Source organism: Syngnathus acus, chromosome 19, assembly GCF_901709675.1.
Source record: "Syngnathus acus chromosome 19, fSynAcu1.2, whole genome shotgun sequence".
Classification (NCBI taxonomy): domain Eukaryota; kingdom Metazoa; phylum Chordata; class Actinopteri; order Syngnathiformes; family Syngnathidae; genus Syngnathus; species Syngnathus acus.
Genome location: NC_051103.1, coordinates 5,458,105 through 5,473,633, shown reverse-complemented (window position 1 = coordinate 5,473,633; position 15,529 = coordinate 5,458,105). Strand labels below are relative to the sequence as shown.

Sequence of the window (15,529 nt, the reverse complement as noted above, 5' to 3'; positions counted from 1 at the left end):
GTGTTGATTTATTGCCATCTGTTCAATCGTTGCTCTCTTTTTCTTCTCTCTCTCTCTCTCTCTCCCTGTTCGGTGGATGCACAAACACCATTTTGTCTACAGGTTTCCAGCACCGACAACAGCGGTCATGTGGCACGCTGCAAAAACTGACATCCGTCCTCGATTAAATTTCTCAAATTTGGGCAAAAACACGTTTGGTTGTCTGCTAAAATATTTCCTTACTATTTTTTGTCTCAAAAGCAGCTTTGTGCTTTTACCTGTTACATTGGGCTTGCAGAAACTGTCATGGAATATCCAGCTCCTCTTAATTGTGCTACATAAAGCTATTATTATTACATTTAGATCTATTCATAAATAAATACAAATGCAGTTTTGAGGCCACCCTATGGTCATATTTTTGATGTCACTAACTGGGTCACACCTGCTTAAAGGTACCCAGTTGTAACTTCCAAAATATCATAACATACAGTAATTATTCAACTAATTTATTTCTTAACATGCTCTCATATCAAGCTTTTATAATTTGTCTTTAATAAAAACGTGATGCCGGAACAGATTAATGTCATTTCAATTCATTTCAACTGGAACGACTGATTTGATATACAGACTCAGCATTGCATATGTCCGACAGTCAGCAGGACTGCTAATGCACTTATTGACAGGAAATGCCAAGAGTGAGTGCTTCATATAATCTCATGAAAATTACAGTGATTGTATAAGAACGAAAAGGGCTAGCTTCGTATCTGTGGTGGGTGCGGCCGCAAGCGTACGCCGAGAAACGAGCTGAGGAAAGACGACAAGATGACCCGAGTTGTGTGCTGACTATCAAGCTGCCTGTGTTATTGTTAAATGAGGCCGTTTAAAAACCTTCCTTGTACATGTCAAGTCTACAACAGAAGCTCATTAGGCCCCCCCCAAAAAAGTTTGCTGAAGTTATGCGGAATAAAACGGAGCAAGTAAAATGAGGTCACGCTTTAGGTGATGAAGGCCTTTTCAGTTACGTGGCATCATTAATAGTGACGTGATTTGGTTATTTTAAGATAATGACACACAAGTGCCCCAAACAAATTTAATGGACTCATGTAAAACTTGCACGGGGGACTTTTTAAGGCCACAGCATTCACAGGAGCCACATTCACTAGCACTTAGGGAGGCAACCGTAGCACTGTGAGTTAAGAAGCTGACTGCATTTGTTCATCAAGCTGCATAAATACTGAATGCTCAACTGGCTTCTTACTTAAGCGCCAGCATCAGTCAACAGACAGGCGGCTGCACAGAGCAGCTCATGCATAAAGGACCGCAAATGAGCAGCCTAGCAACTGACCGGAACACACTTTGGGTGGTCAAGCACCACAGCTTTGACACTATTGTTAGTAGTAAAGTTCAACATTGAATTGAAATGTCTTTAATTTGTTCCAGCCTAGGGGGATTCTGTTTTTTTTAACAAGGAATGTTGAAATATAATATTGTGTATTAGTTAAAAAAAAAAAAACCACAATTGAAGACAATATAAAGAATTCAGTTTGCAGATCATGATTAATTTACTGCAACTACTTGTTTTAGCCACGAGAGGGCAGTGCAATCGAGATAATCAAGGCTTTTTTGAAGAATTGTTCAATACCTGCCAGACTGAGACTAAAAAAATATATATTATAAAGTATGTCTCCCTTGCTAATGTTATCTAGTGGCTAACATTGGCTTGTGCATGTCAAGTCTGTCTGCTTGAGGGGGAGAAAACATAGATGTAATTTCCTCAGAGGATAAAAAACGCATGACAAGCATGACAAGGTGGTCCCAACACTGCCAGCTCAAATGGAAATGGACATAAATGCAAACAAAAATGCCTTTGTCAGCAGAGTTGATGTATTTTCTGGAGGCTTTAGAAAAGCCTTGGCAGCATCCGAGTTCCAAGTCGGTTACTTTGAGGATGGACAATTTTTCATCTGCTTTAACGTACTAAATCATGCTGGTGCATAAATCACAGTGAAGACTGCCACAAATGAATTAATTCCAGTGCTGGATGGGAAAATATGCTTGCCTTCTTGACTGGGGAAAAAAACTGAATTTTGCTTTCATCCATAAAAAAGCTAAACAAATTGAAATTGTACGTACCGCTTTTTTTTGCCATCTTTATTTGTGGCACAGTACCAAAACAACAAAACTAGAAATCTTGTGGTTTGTTGATTGGTTCAACAGGAAGTCAGCAGAAAATTGGTCAATGAAACTTGTCTTCATCTTCTCAACAAGCAACGGAACACAAAATGCTGGATGTCCTCCACTGTTGTCTTCATTTTCTGGGCTCTTCTTTGTTGGTTGCAAAATGTCAGCATACAGTGTTTAAAGTGGTGTTTTTGAATTTAAGTCTTGCTAAGACTTTTTTTTATACTATAGCTCAAGGCAACCAGGAAATCAACAGAACAAACCAATTTGGACGCACAACTGAGAGAAAACCTTTCACAAATCCACAACCATAAACAAAAATGTATTTGTATAAGCATTCATAGAAAAATAGCTTCATAATAAAAAAAAACACTTCTTTTGTTTGGCGTATTCTCTACTCAACATTCGTTTGATGATTTTTTAAAACCCTTTGTCACCTCAAAAACAAATCTCAGTCACTTTTAGGATCCAAGACAAAATTGAGATTTTTCTGAAATAACAAGTGAGCGTCTCACATTAAAAGGACAAACGTGCTGTTACAGGACGCTTGTTTGCATTCTTGGGGGTTTTGGGCTTTCGCTTGTCTGGTTTCTCCTCTGTTTTGTTTTTGATCTGGGCCTCCCAGTCTTTTTTGACAAGCGTGTACAGCCTCATGGTAGCCTGCGCGTCATGGACCTGCAACATTTCAAACGACGCGTTACACGGCAAATACGGAATTGAGGTGAATATTTCGAAATGTGCAAAAAATAAAAATGATCACACAATCGAATTCGCACAATTAGGTGCCTTAAAGGAGAAATCGATGACTTACCGAGGAATGTTCGCCTTGTTGGATCTTGACGTTGAGAATTTCTTTACAAAGCACTCTAAGCGCAGGTCGATTTGTCTAAAAGGGAAGGAGAGGGGGGGAAAAAAATTCAACATTCTATCTAACAATGACAACAAGATTCTGTTTTATACAGCATGGCTGTGCAACTGTTGTTACCTTGGCGATTTTCTTGAAGGGTTTATACTTCTGAGTGTCTCTGATTTTTTTTTTGGGGTGATCCAGTAGCAAAATCTTAAAGAAAAGACAAGATAGCATGAAAACACAGAATTGATTTTGTCTACTCCGCACTTCATTTCATGGATACCTTGAAGTCATTGTGTATAGCGTGGCCAACCACTATTCTTCCCTGTAGGATTTCAGCAACTTCCTTCCGCACAGTCGTTACATTCTCACCTGAAATTGGGAGACAAATATTTGGTCAAAAATTTTGAAATATTGAGTAAATGGGACATTCGCTGACGTACCGTTCTTGATGTCCTCCGGTCGGATGCCGCTGACGGCCGTGCGGTAGTCTGTCACCTTCTCGCTGGGCTTCACGAACTTGTCATAGACGCACTTCCCAAAGTGGTTGACGAGGGACACGCGTGCCAAGATGCTGTCCTCCCCGTCGGGACCCACGCCCACCATCTCGCAGTCGATGGCGACAGCTCTGGTGAGACTGAAGATGGAGGGGGGGAACATGAGGGTGGGCACTGAAGCTAACACTGTGTATGTATGAATGAATGGCCACTCACCCCTCAAAGGCTTTCTCCTTGACCAGTGTGCTCTCTGGCTCACTTTTGTAAATGCCCTGCTTCTTCCTCATGATGTCAGCCGCCTCGGCCCCCACCGTTGCCTCAATGTCATCGGGATCCACGTCGTCAAACCAAATGTCCTCCCTGCAGGAGCAAAAAAAAAAGCATAAAATGTTTGCATTTAATGTTGATCAAATATGACGCATTGCTGTATACGCACTCTGTAGGTTTGGACTCCTTTAGCTCGACTTTCTGCTTCTTGGCCGCTTGCTGGGCGCTTGCTTCCGGCTTTTTTTTTCTTTTGGTTGTCTGTTGTGAGTCCGACACAACGGGACTTTTAGCCTTTTTGTGTTTGGCTTTTGGTGCTGAAAAAGTCTTTGCATTGGAGGTATTGTTCTGATGTGCATTTTTGGATGGTTTGTCTTTCTTTACTTGCAGAGGGCCATTAGGTTGTTGCTGCGAAACCTTTGGAGCAACTGTCGTCGTCTCGCTGGACTTTAGCATCTGTGAACAGCAGTGAGAGGGTTGAATATGACAACAAACTGTTCATTTACCATTCACATAAACTATTTTTCACTCATGCAAAGCACGGTCACCACTGACAAAACAATATTTACACATTTAAGGCACGTACTCAACAAGGCTTACCTCTTGTAATGCTTTCCAGTTGGCAGAAAAGTGTTTGGGATCTTTTGGAGGAATTGTGGGCTGACTTGAGGCCAAGTCTTGGACGCAGGCCTTTTTTTTCAACTTCATTCGTATCCTGTATTTCCTTTTCTTTTTCACAGAATTGTCTTTTCCAACTTCGGAGGATACCTGCTTCTTTTTCTTCGCTTTTATCTCAGACATTACGACCACTTTCATTTGAACGCTTCTTACTCACAGATTTGGTGAGAAATTCTCATCCACGCGGCGACGGTCGTCTTTGCGTCATGCGTATTTTTCTAGGACACGCTTGTAAAACTGATTCCGTCGTGCAAAACTATCCCATAAATACGTCAAAAGCGAAAATGTTGTTTAAAAAGTCGTGTCATGTGCGTGCACAAACGCCAATGTGCAAACTTTCCTCTATCCAATGCACCGGAACCACGCAGAAAAGCCAGTTCCGCATGGTGTAACACTCAAATATGTATACCAGAAACACACGTTTGAGCTTTACTAAGACAAACACGCCTCCAGCGGTGGACAGCGGATAATAGCTACTAAAAGGTATTTGTATAAAAAAAATAATTAGATTTATTCTTGTTTATTTTCACAGCCATACACAAGAATAAAAATATAATTGAACATTTAATTGAGGAACAGTTTCTTCTACGTTTCCAGCCGCGCCCAGTATCACACGGACACATTTGACCAGTGCAACATTCCCCAAAACAAAGTGACAGATATGTAAAATGTGTGTTTACATTTTTCCCAACTTGGTAGAATTGCGTAGTAAATGTCTGTTTGTTTGTTTGTTTGTTTGTTTGTTTTTCTAAAATGGCTTGTACAGTTTAGTGTGTCAAGTTATGAGTCATCGATCTGTGCCGTTTCTGTAAAGACGAATCGAAATCATGCTTTTAAATTAAATCCTTAGTATTGCAATTAATCGACATACCCCTTGTGATTTTTAATGTGTTTCAGATCATGATGGAAAGCAGCCCCTCTCCCGTGCCTGAGAGGGCCATCTATGGCTTTGTTGTATTCCTCGGCTCACAGTTTGCTTTCTGTAAGTTTGTCTCACATTTGAGTTGATCACTTGTGTTGATGTTCTTTGTGTCATGGTGTATTTATCCTGATTCCCCCTATAGTTCTCTATTGCGTGTGGGCATACATACCGGAGGAGTGGCTTCATTCAGTCGGACTCACTTATTGGCCTCAAAAGTAAAGAGACATTTCAGTCATCAGTACACATGCTCCATATATTTTGTTTTTGCAACTTGAATTATGTCTTGTAGGTATTGGGCCCTCGCTGCACCAATCTATCTGCTGGTCGCATTAAGCGTTTCTGTAGTGTTGCTATTTGGAATCAATATGTATAATACAGCACCACTCGACTGCCTGGACAACATTACAGGTACGCAGTATTGTATTGAAGTTTTTTTTTTTTTCTTAATTAAACAAGACAAATGCAATAAAACATCATCTCTTATCCCATTAAATATTTTAGATGGATTTGCACAAAGCCAGAGGGGTGAAGTTGCCCAGAAGGGTCAAATACCAAGACTGAAGGATGTTGCAATCAGTGACATCAACAAAATGTTTTATTTGTCACCTAAATTTTAACCAGCCAACAACGTGGCGGTCCCTCTAAATTACTTTTTGTTTACTCAATTAAAGGCGTTGAATCAGCACTTTTTATGGGAGTTTTTTTTTAATACAACTAGGGTTGTCACAAGAACCGATACTTCCGGTACTAATTCGGTACTAACGCACAAAGAAATACGTCAATACCTGATTTTTTTTGTGGTACCGTCAGAACCGAATATTTAACTTTTCCCTCGGCGAGCTGTGTCGATTCTTGCCGGAACTGAAGGGGGCAGTATACGCATGCGAGCAGCACGGAGCAGCATTTAGCGGCTGAAGAAGAAGAAATCTTTCGGGCTTTCATATTTATAGCAGCAATGGCTTCAGCAAGTGAGAGTGGAAGTTCAACCCGCCGGCTTGTTGGGAAGCCAGGTCGCTTAAAGAGTCGTGTGTGGAAATATTTTGCATTCGAGACGGATACAACCGGAGCAATTATAGATTTGAACAAGCCAACGTGCAAAACATGCTTGAGAGGTGTATGCACCAAACGTGGAAGCACGTCCAACATGGCCAAACACCTTAGATACAGGCACCCCGACTTGTTCAGGGAATTCAAAGTGAGTGATTTTATGTTTACTGTCACTGTTGTGCCACGTCACGTTATAATTACCCGAAATTCGGGTGACCAGATTTGCCATGCCACTGCTGCTCTTTTTTAATGTATCAAGTTTACTATACGGTTTAAGCAGTTTTAAAGAAATTAATGATTTTAAAAGTTTGTTTTTACTGTGGTACCAAATTAGTATCGAGAATCAAGTAACGGTACTAAGTCTACTTGCATTACTGTACGGAGTACTTTTGTCGCCTGTTCCGATTGCATCCACAAGGGGGCGATAACGATATTTTATTTACGCAAGACTTGACATCGAAGGAAGTAAACAATGCTCATATCCGGAAGTCACCGCCTGTCAAAAGCGCTATTTGGAGCGTCTCGTTAGTTTGTTTACATTGCTGTTTTAGCGGATGTCGGACCCTTTGCCAATGTGGTTCGCTGTCCAGGCGGAGCTCCTGGACGACGACGAGGAAGTGGAGTCGCAGTGTCGGAGCTGTTTCGACTGTTATGACGACGCCAGTTTGTTCAAATTGTTCCACCTGACCCGCGCTTGCATCGAGTTCGTGGCTGACATCGTGCGCGTCCGCAATAAGAAATTCCTGTTCACTCCCCTGTCCTTGGACGCGATGATCATGATAACGCTCAATTTCTACGCCCATGGATTATACTCCACCGCCCTGAAGAAACGATTCAATGTGCAGAGCGACTGCTGCGACGACATCGTATTCACCGTGTCCGAAGTGGTGGCCGGTTTGTCGGACCAGTTCATCTCGTTCCCGCAAACGCGCAAAGCCAAAATCGATATGGCTCAAATGGTTTCGGACTCCTGCGGGATCCCGGACGTGCTGGGCCTGCTGGCACCGGCTCATTTCAGGATCGCTGAAGGTGCGCTCGGATTATACGCAAACTCTCTGGGCTACCCGTCCGTTGTATGCCAGATGATTTGCGACCTGGACGGAAACATCTTGAGTGTGGAACAATGTCGCGCTGGCGGCACGCACGAACAAGACTTGTGGGGCACCTCGTTTAGAGGACGAGAAATTGAGGAGGAACTCTATGGACAATACTGGATCATAGGTAAGAATGCTGCCTCTTGTTGGACAGCAGCGCAACAGCCCCCTAAAACGTGTAATTATATCCGGCTTTTGTCTGTAAATGCACAATTACTTGCGATTATTTCTTGACAGGAGGGGAAGGCTACGATTTAAGCAAACGCGTGCTGACCCCTGTGGCCGAACCTCGAGACGAGCCGCAAAGAAACTTCAACGCAGCCCACGCCAAGATCCACGAGGTGACGCAGAAGACGCGACGCTCCCTGAAGTGGCGTTTCAGATGTTTGACTCAACTTGGCTTCGAGCAGCACAGGTTAACCAACATCATAAAGGCCTGCTGTGTCTTGCACAACATCGCCAAGAAGTTTTCAGTCCCCCTGCCCCACGGAATGGAGGGATTTGTGGACCCACAGCCGAGAAATGCGCGCACTGAGTCGGCAGGTATCAGGCCGGACGTCCTGAGAGCCCGACAGGAACTCATCGATAATAATTTCACTGTTTTACCTAGTCTGAAACAAGAATGACGATATTTGGGGTTTTTTTTACGCAGGAAGTGGGACATTGCTTCATTCTTGTTTCAACTATCCTTAAACATATTTAATTTCTTTACAAGTGCAAAATGTTTCCAAAGATAATGTCATTGTAAATAAAATACTGTTAAATATTCTATGGTCACCTGGTGTGTCATTTCACATTCTGGATAAAAATGTATCAAATAAAATCTAGAGTCAATTATACAGTTAAAGTCTTCTTTTATATTTGTTATCAACAAAGCACAAGTTGAATTAAATTGTGAGTCATTTTGGAGCAGCAAAACCTACAACATAGATTACCTCTGGAGTGGCGTTCTGATTCAAACTGCTGTTTTGCTAAACTCCCGTAGTGCTGTGGCGTTTGCATAAATTAGATCCGCATTCTGGTATATGCTTTCATCAGTACCTCCTTGAGACTCCAGACAGTCCATGATGCACCGGTGCAGGAAAACATACTGGGACTGGAAAGAGATCAGAATTTTCTTTTTTTTGCATCATGGACCCGTTTGACATAAATGTTTGGGAACCAGAATAACACGAGGACCGTTACCTCAGTCTGCACCATGTGCGGCCGCCGCAGTCTCATGTTGTGTACGAAGGTGTTGATTCCAACTTCCTTATCTCTGTGCAGCTGCTGAAGCAGAACATCTAAGGCAATAATGGTGCCCGTCCTGCCCACTCCCGCGCTAAAAGAGAAATATCATTCTAACGGATCCTGTTATCTTTATTGCACAACGGTTCCTCTTTTTTCAGACGTGGGTGTCATGTCTGTTTTTTAAAGCGTCATACCTGCAGTGAACCACAGTCGGGGTTCTGCTCCCATTTGTTTCCATGTGGCGCCTAATGAGCCCCCTGAACTGGATCAGGACATCCGTACACTGAGGGACTCCGTGATCGGGCCAGGCAGTGAAGTGGAAATGCTTCACTGTCCTCTCTTCTGTGCTGCTTTTCTATAAAACATCACAATCAGATGCTGGTTGGCAAAACACACACACACACACACACACATTTTGAGAAGCTCAATCATACATGTTTCACTCGGAATTCCCTCAACGTCCAGTTGGTTTCTTGCTGTTCCGATGCCGTGGTGATCATCAGCCCTTGATGAAGGCAAGTCTCGTTATGTGCAGGCCAGTAATGTTCACATTTAGTCTGGAAAAAAAAAAAAAGAATATTTGACACAATTGCTTCTCAATATCCGCTTATTAAAAAGGTTAATCTGTGACTATTTAGCACATACCCATCTTCCTTCGGTGCAGTTGGTTACCATGACGATGGCGTTGACCCTCAGCTCCCAAATCATCCTCCAGAAGTCGCCGACCGTGGAGGGCAGAGGACCCTGAGTGGCGATGTATTCTCGGCTGCTGTTGTAACCCTGTCGAGGTCAAATAGGCTTAGATAGTAAGATCATTTGATTGTATTGATTGGTCGCTTATCAATTAATAGCACCACCTACTGGCATGTATGAGGCATTGATGTAGTCCGAGTTCCCGTTTGTAGTTTGGAGTTTCACTCGGCTCCAGTCATCTGTCCCGGGTGAGAACCAAGTTAAAGCAGCGGCGCAGAGTGGAAAAACGTTTCGCGCACTTACACGGCAGGACGTTGGTGAAGCGATTCTTTTCCATGTTTTCCGGCACCAGAGCGGCATTCTGAGTGTGCTCCAGGCCGATAACAGCGAGGCCCTGGAGTGAGAAGGTTGGAAGCTTGCTCAGACAAAATAAAAACCATTAAAAATATATATATATATTTAGGAGCACCTCATATTCCTCGCTGAAGCCTCTGTTTTTGTCCATGCTCAATTTGTAGAAGTGGTCGGGGAACGCTGCAAGAGGAACATCTCTGGAACTAGAACAGAAGGATTTCAACTTACTGTTTATGACATACGAGTAAACCGATCCCATGCATCAATGTCTGAAATAAAACCGGCGCGATCCCCACGACCCCTTTTTGGCTTTGGTGATATCAGAGCAATATGAATGGACAGATAGGGGCGGGAGGGGCTTTGAGGTGATGCCGTGACATCATTGCCTGTCCGTCCATGAGCTCATGTTTGATGATAAGGGTAAACTGACATCTGTTAATCAACTGCCTACGTTAGCATTAGCCTGAAGCTAGCAGACTATAGTGGTTGCTTTAAATAAACAGCCAGAAGCCTCTTCAAAATATTTCTGTCACTGCTGCTATAAGATTCAAGATTCAAGAGTAAAAAAAAAAATAATAAAGCAAAAAAAAAATATATTTTGAAAACTTTGGGTCACTCATTTTTCAAAGCGCCACTGTATTGTATATTAAAATGTTTCTTAGATTTTAAACAACATGGCCACATTTTTGTTTTGTATCTTGTAGGTTATTTACCTGCAGTTTTGTGGCCCAGAAAAAAACATCTTACTTGGATTTTTTAGTAGAAACTGTGCCGCTTCCAACTGATGATGACCTTTTCTTCCTAAAAAAAAAAAAAAAAAGCAAAGATTAGACTCACAAGCAACGAGTAGTTGTCAGTATGAAGTGCAGTGCCTACCTGGTGCTCGTTCGTCTTTTTGTCAAAACAAAAATGGCCAAACCCACCAGGGCCCCAAAAAGCAAGACAGAAATGACCGAGCCTGCAATAACGCCTAAATAACATTTGCAAATATGTTTTAGTTTGCCAAATGGCGCAATACTGTAAGCGCGCCGCAGCACATCAACTTACCGCGAGGGTCAGTGGGACACTGAAAAACATACGCTTTGGACTTCCTGGCGCTCCCCGACAGTGAGGCCAGAGACACCGCGTACGTTCTCGCCGGTTGGAATCCGCCTATTTCGATATGTCGTTCTTTCATACCTTGGACTCTGTGCGTTTGTCCGCTCACGTTCACCTCCACGGCTGTCCACAAACCGTCCGGCTTATCCCAAACGATGAAAACAGAGTAGCCTGATTTCCGGTACTCACACTGAGCGGTTAAATCAGGTGGAACTAAACGAGAAGTGGAAAACATAATAATGTAAAATATTCGCTTTGGCGCAGAACCAGATTAGGCTGATACTCACCGGTTGTCAGTTTGAGCTGACATTGCAAAAAGTGAGCGGAATTCTTTCGGTATTCCAACGACACCTCGTAGGTGGCGCCCGGATAAAGGTCACGAAAGGACACGTGATGACCTTCCGGACTCGCATGAGAGGAAGACCCATTGGAGGCTGTTGCGTTTGTGAACGAACCAACGACCGTCCCTTGGATCGACGAGGTCGTGACATGCCAGCTCACATTGGCGCAGTTTATGGCTGCGGAGAAAATAATGACAATTTATTAAAGACTGCAAGCACAAAGACGCGAGCAGTCGTCATTTTTTTCAATACCTGTCACAACGAATCCCTTGTAAGCGGTGCTGGCCAGCCCGGAGAACAAGGTAACCAGAGTGAATCGATACTCGGAACCGGGTCGCAATGTAAACGAGCGGGACACATTTGACGATCCGTTTGGAGCCACGGTGAGGTTTTTTCCATCAATGCAAAGCAAGTAGCTCCAGTTCAGCTCCGTTGTCTCCCACATCAGAGTCACGCCGGTGTCGGAACGCTCGGTCACGTGGACTGTTGTCACCATTAAGGGCACTGAAGACAACAAAACACAGTTTGAAGTAGCAAAGGCGGGATAGTCGCGCGCTAGCACGCTACATACCAGTGGCTTTGTCAAAGGTGAACCCGGTGCTGGTAACGTTCCCAAACACGGCGAAGAGAGTGAAGTTGTATTTCGTCCCGGCGGCGAGTGACGGGACCTCGTACGTCACCGTGGATTTTGGATTGACCGCAGAGCCGTCGGCCCTGATGTGAGTGCTGTGGTTGCCGTAATGCAGGATGTACGTTGTGCTCTCGCCGACTTTGCTCCAGGACAGAGTGATGCTGCTCTCGCTTTGGGTTACCACATGCACATGTTCAACATCTTCAGGGGCTGAAAATGAGTTTAGTGTGAATGTAAACGTACTTGAACAGTGGCAGGAAGTCCTAATATTTTGTTACCTGTGACGGCGGTGAGGTCGTTCCCGCTGCTGCGGACGTTTTCAAACACGACGAAGAGCGTAAACGCGTATTCGGTGCCGCTTGTGAGTCTTGCGATTGTACGCGTGACTCGCTCTGCCTCGGTTGCGCCGACGTCTTCCTCAATGTCGTTAAACGAAATAGTGTAGTTGACATTGTCCATTTTGTCCCATTGCAGAGTTATACTGCTGGTATTTCTTTGGATTGATTTGAAGCCTTTTGCATTCCGGGGTGCTACAATGTAAAAATAAATGTCACTTTCGCTGACTCTAAAAAAAAAAAAAAAAGAAAAGTATGACCTACCTGTGGGAGCAGAAAATACAAATCCTGTGCTGTTTACTCCCAGGTACTCGGTGATGATCCGGAAATGATATTTCCTTCCAGCAGAGAGGAAAGCGACCACATGTGTGACATACGTCTGATACGGGGAAGGGTCCACTCTCTCCTCCTTCGCGTTGCCATGGAGATCATATAACAGGAAGTATGTGGAGATATTGTTCACCTTATCCCACTTGAGTGTTATACTGGTTTCGTTTTGGTCCTGCGCCGTCACGTCGGCAACATTTTCAGGAGCTAACAAGACAAAAAGAGTTCAAGTCAGGTGAATAGGCTAAATTTCACACGTGAGGAACAGAAGCTAATCCTTACTTGGCAAGGTGGGAGTAAAAAGCGTCGGGACTTTGGCACTGCTCGCTGTTGTGTGTCGTGTTGATGTTTCAATTGAGTTTGAGGCGCCCTGAAAACAGAACAGAACTTGTATTTAAGGCAGATGAAAATGCTTATATTTGGAATGATTTACATTTTGAATCCCTCCTCCCCAATTTATTACTTTACCAAGGCGGAAGAGAACCTTACCCAAAGCAGATTCAAGGCAACGAACAGCAACAAGTAGTCACAGCTTAAATGCTTAATAAACGCCGCCATTTCCTCCAAGTCCAAAACTTCAAATGAAAAACCGATGCAGCAATTAAGGCTGGCAGTTCAAGTGCCAGAATTGACTACATGGCAGCAGTGTTGACTTCATTCTTATCGAGCCCTCCTGCTTCCCTGTCATGTATGTAAGGCTTCACTTCTCTCCCTTTTTTACAAGCCTGCAGACCTTTGCCCTGCCTGTAACTTCCTTATGAACGCAATAATCACGTCAAAATCATTACAGTCTGATATGCTTTGCACATTTATCGGTCGCATCGAGGAAATAAAGGTGTGAGAATTGTACACCTTATTCATCATGACGTTTACACATTACAGGCAAAACATTCAAGTGCTACTTCACATGAATTCTTTCGAGCCTTTTGATTTGATCTACGTCCAGAAAAGGTCGATGAGGAACAATGTAAACAAACAACTCAGTACATTAGATATTAATAGCAACTTTTTAAATCCCGCAGATAACTAATAATAATAAACTACTCAATCATTTGAGAAAATAAAACAAATTACAATAGGTCAAATGATTTTTACAGCTATTTTGGTAAATAATTAAGTACAATAAATATGTTATTCGATTACATAAACTAAAAAAAATATCTGACAATTTATTATTCATATTATTTACTTGACTAATCTTTAAAATGTTCAGATAATGCAACAGATATTGCGGCTTTTGGGCCTTCTATTGCTCGGTTGATTACCAAGTTGTAATGAGCCCCCAATACGACAGGTGGCAGTGGAGACTGACACATAAGCACACCAAGCGAACTAGCCAATGCTAGCTGGTCCTGTTTTGTTTTGTTTTCTTTTGTGTTCTTCTTTAAAAAGGGGAGTCGCAGTTGCATTCAAGAACCCAAAAGGGACCGTGGCAAACGGAACGACGCCAGGCTAAAAGAAGTGAGGAAAAAGTTGTTGGTGGGCGTGCTTAACATTTTTGCAAACATTGTTTTATTTTTTAGGAAATGCAGTCTGTCGTAAGGCAAAACCTGCACGCTGAGTGTGAGGCCGACATCAACAAACTCGTCAACTTAAAACTAAATGCGTCCTACACTTATCTTTCTCTGGTAATTATATTCTATTGCAAAAATCGAGGGACATTCGGCTTTAGGGTGACATTTTGGGGTCAAATGCACGATAACCTTTTGCAGGTGAACTTTGTCTAAACCTTTAAATGCACTGTCGGTGAAATTTCGTGGAGAATCTGCATGGTATGTTTTTGCTGGTGAACTTTGACCTCGTCTTAATGTTTAAATGCACATGTCCTATTGTTTATAGAGTCAGTACTTTGTGTCATCTATAATAACTCCATTTTGCATTAAATCAAATTATTCTGGAAAGGTTCTCGTGTATTTTAGGTTGATCCATGTATTTTACCCCAAAACTAAATCGCCCTATTATTTTTTTTTGGAGATGGGTGTAGTTCTCATTAGTCTGCACTGAGATTGTAAAACTGTTGTCTTCTATAGGGCATGTACTTTGACAGGGATGACGTTGCCCTGAATAAATTTGCCAGCTTTTTCTTGGAGCTCTCTGGAAAGGAACAAGAACATGCCGAGAAGCTGCTCGGTTATCAGAACATGAGAGGGGGTCGCATTTTGCTGCAGACTATTGCCGTAAGTTTACATTTTGTTGTCATGTAAACCCCCCAGTGATGTTTATTGAAGTAATGTATTCTACAGAAACCAACTAGGGAGGATTGGAAAGGTGGTCTGGATGCATTGTCTTTCTCCCTGGACTACCAGAAGGCCATGAACACGTGTATTCTGGAAGCACACCGCAAGGCTGACGCCAATCGTGACCCCAATGTAAGTTAGCCGTTCTATGGGGTTTTGCATTGTTTGTTAGCATAAAGCTAAATTGTCTTTCCGAAGGCCAAATTGTGATTAATTTAAATGCACGTGTTTGACGGTAAACTAAAATTGGGATTGTTGGCTCAAAGCCTCTTAAGTCTTTTTTTTTTTTTTTTTTTTCCCCTGTAGTTTTGCGACTTCCTCGAGCAGAACTTCCTCACCGACAGCCACGACACCATCAAAAAGTTGGGCGATTACGTGGGCAGCCTGAAACGCATCACGAAGTCCGAAAGCCATGGCCTCATGGCAGAATACCTCTTTGACAAGCACACCTTGTAAAAAAAAAAAAAAAAAAAAGCAAGACTCAACCTCCGTTTGCTGCATTTGTTCTGTCAAGGTGGCTACAGTTTTATGGTTGAAGGCAATATTGTAGTGCAGATGCCAAGTAGCCAAGAATACCTCCAAACAAACCTCTTGTTTACCACTATGGTGCTCCAAAGTAGCATTTTCCTACTATCACATTTTCTAGATTCCTATTGGTCAAACTCTGAATAAACTCCAACTATGCCAGCACCTCATTTTTGTCAACATTGTCTTATGCCAAGCACTCTGTGTACAGAAATGCAATGATATGCCAGGTCAGCACCGACATAT

The 15,529-nt window shown here is 42.8% G+C and overlaps 5 protein-coding genes across 7 annotated transcripts; 3 read left to right on the top strand and 2 right to left on the bottom strand.

Annotated features, from left to right (window-relative positions):
* Window positions 1-2,634: 2,634 nt before the first annotated feature.
* rexo4 (REX4 homolog, 3'-5' exonuclease) lies at window positions 2,635-4,854 on the bottom strand. The gene is made up of 8 exons (XM_037279168.1): window positions 4,372-4,854; window positions 3,944-4,227; window positions 3,724-3,867; window positions 3,454-3,647; window positions 3,294-3,382; window positions 3,146-3,220; window positions 2,972-3,046; window positions 2,635-2,835 (listed from the first exon to the last, which is right to left on the bottom strand). Exons 1-8 carry the CDS (start codon window positions 4,585-4,587, stop codon window positions 2,677-2,679), a joined length of 1,236 nt encoding a protein of 411 aa, XP_037135063.1. The 5' UTR covers window positions 4,588-4,854; the 3' UTR covers window positions 2,635-2,676.
* Window positions 4,855-5,041: 187 nt separating this feature from the next.
* On the top strand, window positions 5,042-6,056 carry LOC119138824 (phosphatidylinositol glycan anchor biosynthesis, class P). The gene is made up of 5 exons (XM_037279199.1): window positions 5,042-5,119; window positions 5,347-5,431; window positions 5,514-5,586; window positions 5,661-5,779; window positions 5,873-6,056. Exons 2-5 carry the CDS (start codon window positions 5,350-5,352, stop codon window positions 5,986-5,988), a joined length of 390 nt encoding a protein of 129 aa, XP_037135094.1. The 5' UTR covers window positions 5,042-5,119; window positions 5,347-5,349; the 3' UTR covers window positions 5,989-6,056.
* A 520-nt stretch (window positions 6,057-6,576) lies between these two features.
* Window positions 6,577-8,281, top strand: si:dkey-197c15.6 (putative nuclease HARBI1). The gene is made up of 2 exons (XM_037279177.1): window positions 6,577-7,639; window positions 7,750-8,281. The coding sequence occupies exons 1-2, from the start codon at window positions 6,973-6,975 to the stop codon at window positions 8,136-8,138; spliced, it is 1,056 nt and encodes a 351-aa protein (XP_037135072.1). The 5' UTR covers window positions 6,577-6,972; the 3' UTR covers window positions 8,139-8,281.
* A 65-nt stretch (window positions 8,282-8,346) lies between these two features.
* On the bottom strand, window positions 8,347-13,178 carry LOC119138792 (receptor-type tyrosine-protein phosphatase H). The gene is made up of 17 exons (XM_037279134.1): window positions 13,011-13,178; window positions 12,804-12,891; window positions 12,459-12,728; window positions 11,800-12,069; window positions 11,481-11,732; window positions 11,175-11,405; window positions 10,837-11,100; window positions 10,666-10,759; window positions 10,537-10,590; window positions 9,905-9,992; window positions 9,739-9,829; window positions 9,604-9,674; window positions 9,388-9,522; window positions 9,177-9,299; window positions 8,937-9,097; window positions 8,698-8,833; window positions 8,347-8,608 (listed from the first exon to the last, which is right to left on the bottom strand). The coding sequence occupies exons 1-17, from the start codon at window positions 13,077-13,079 to the stop codon at window positions 8,468-8,470; spliced, it is 2,538 nt and encodes an 845-aa protein (XP_037135029.1). The 5' UTR covers window positions 13,080-13,178; the 3' UTR covers window positions 8,347-8,467.
* A 647-nt stretch (window positions 13,179-13,825) lies between these two features.
* Window positions 13,826-15,450, top strand: zgc:56095 (uncharacterized protein LOC406286 homolog). 3 transcript variants are annotated; one of them, XM_037279196.1, is made up of 5 exons: window positions 13,826-13,982; window positions 14,045-14,149; window positions 14,552-14,698; window positions 14,765-14,890; window positions 15,065-15,450. In XM_037279196.1, the coding sequence occupies exons 2-5, from the start codon at window positions 14,048-14,050 to the stop codon at window positions 15,212-15,214; spliced, it is 525 nt and encodes a 174-aa protein (XP_037135091.1). In that variant the 5' UTR covers window positions 13,826-13,982; window positions 14,045-14,047; the 3' UTR covers window positions 15,215-15,450. The 3 variants fall into 3 exon arrangements, with proteins under 3 accessions (XP_037135091.1, XP_037135092.1, XP_037135090.1); XM_037279197.1 differs by having other exon boundaries at window positions 13,826-13,993; XM_037279195.1 differs by having other exon boundaries at window positions 13,838-14,000.
* Window positions 15,451-15,529: the final 79 nt, after the last annotated feature.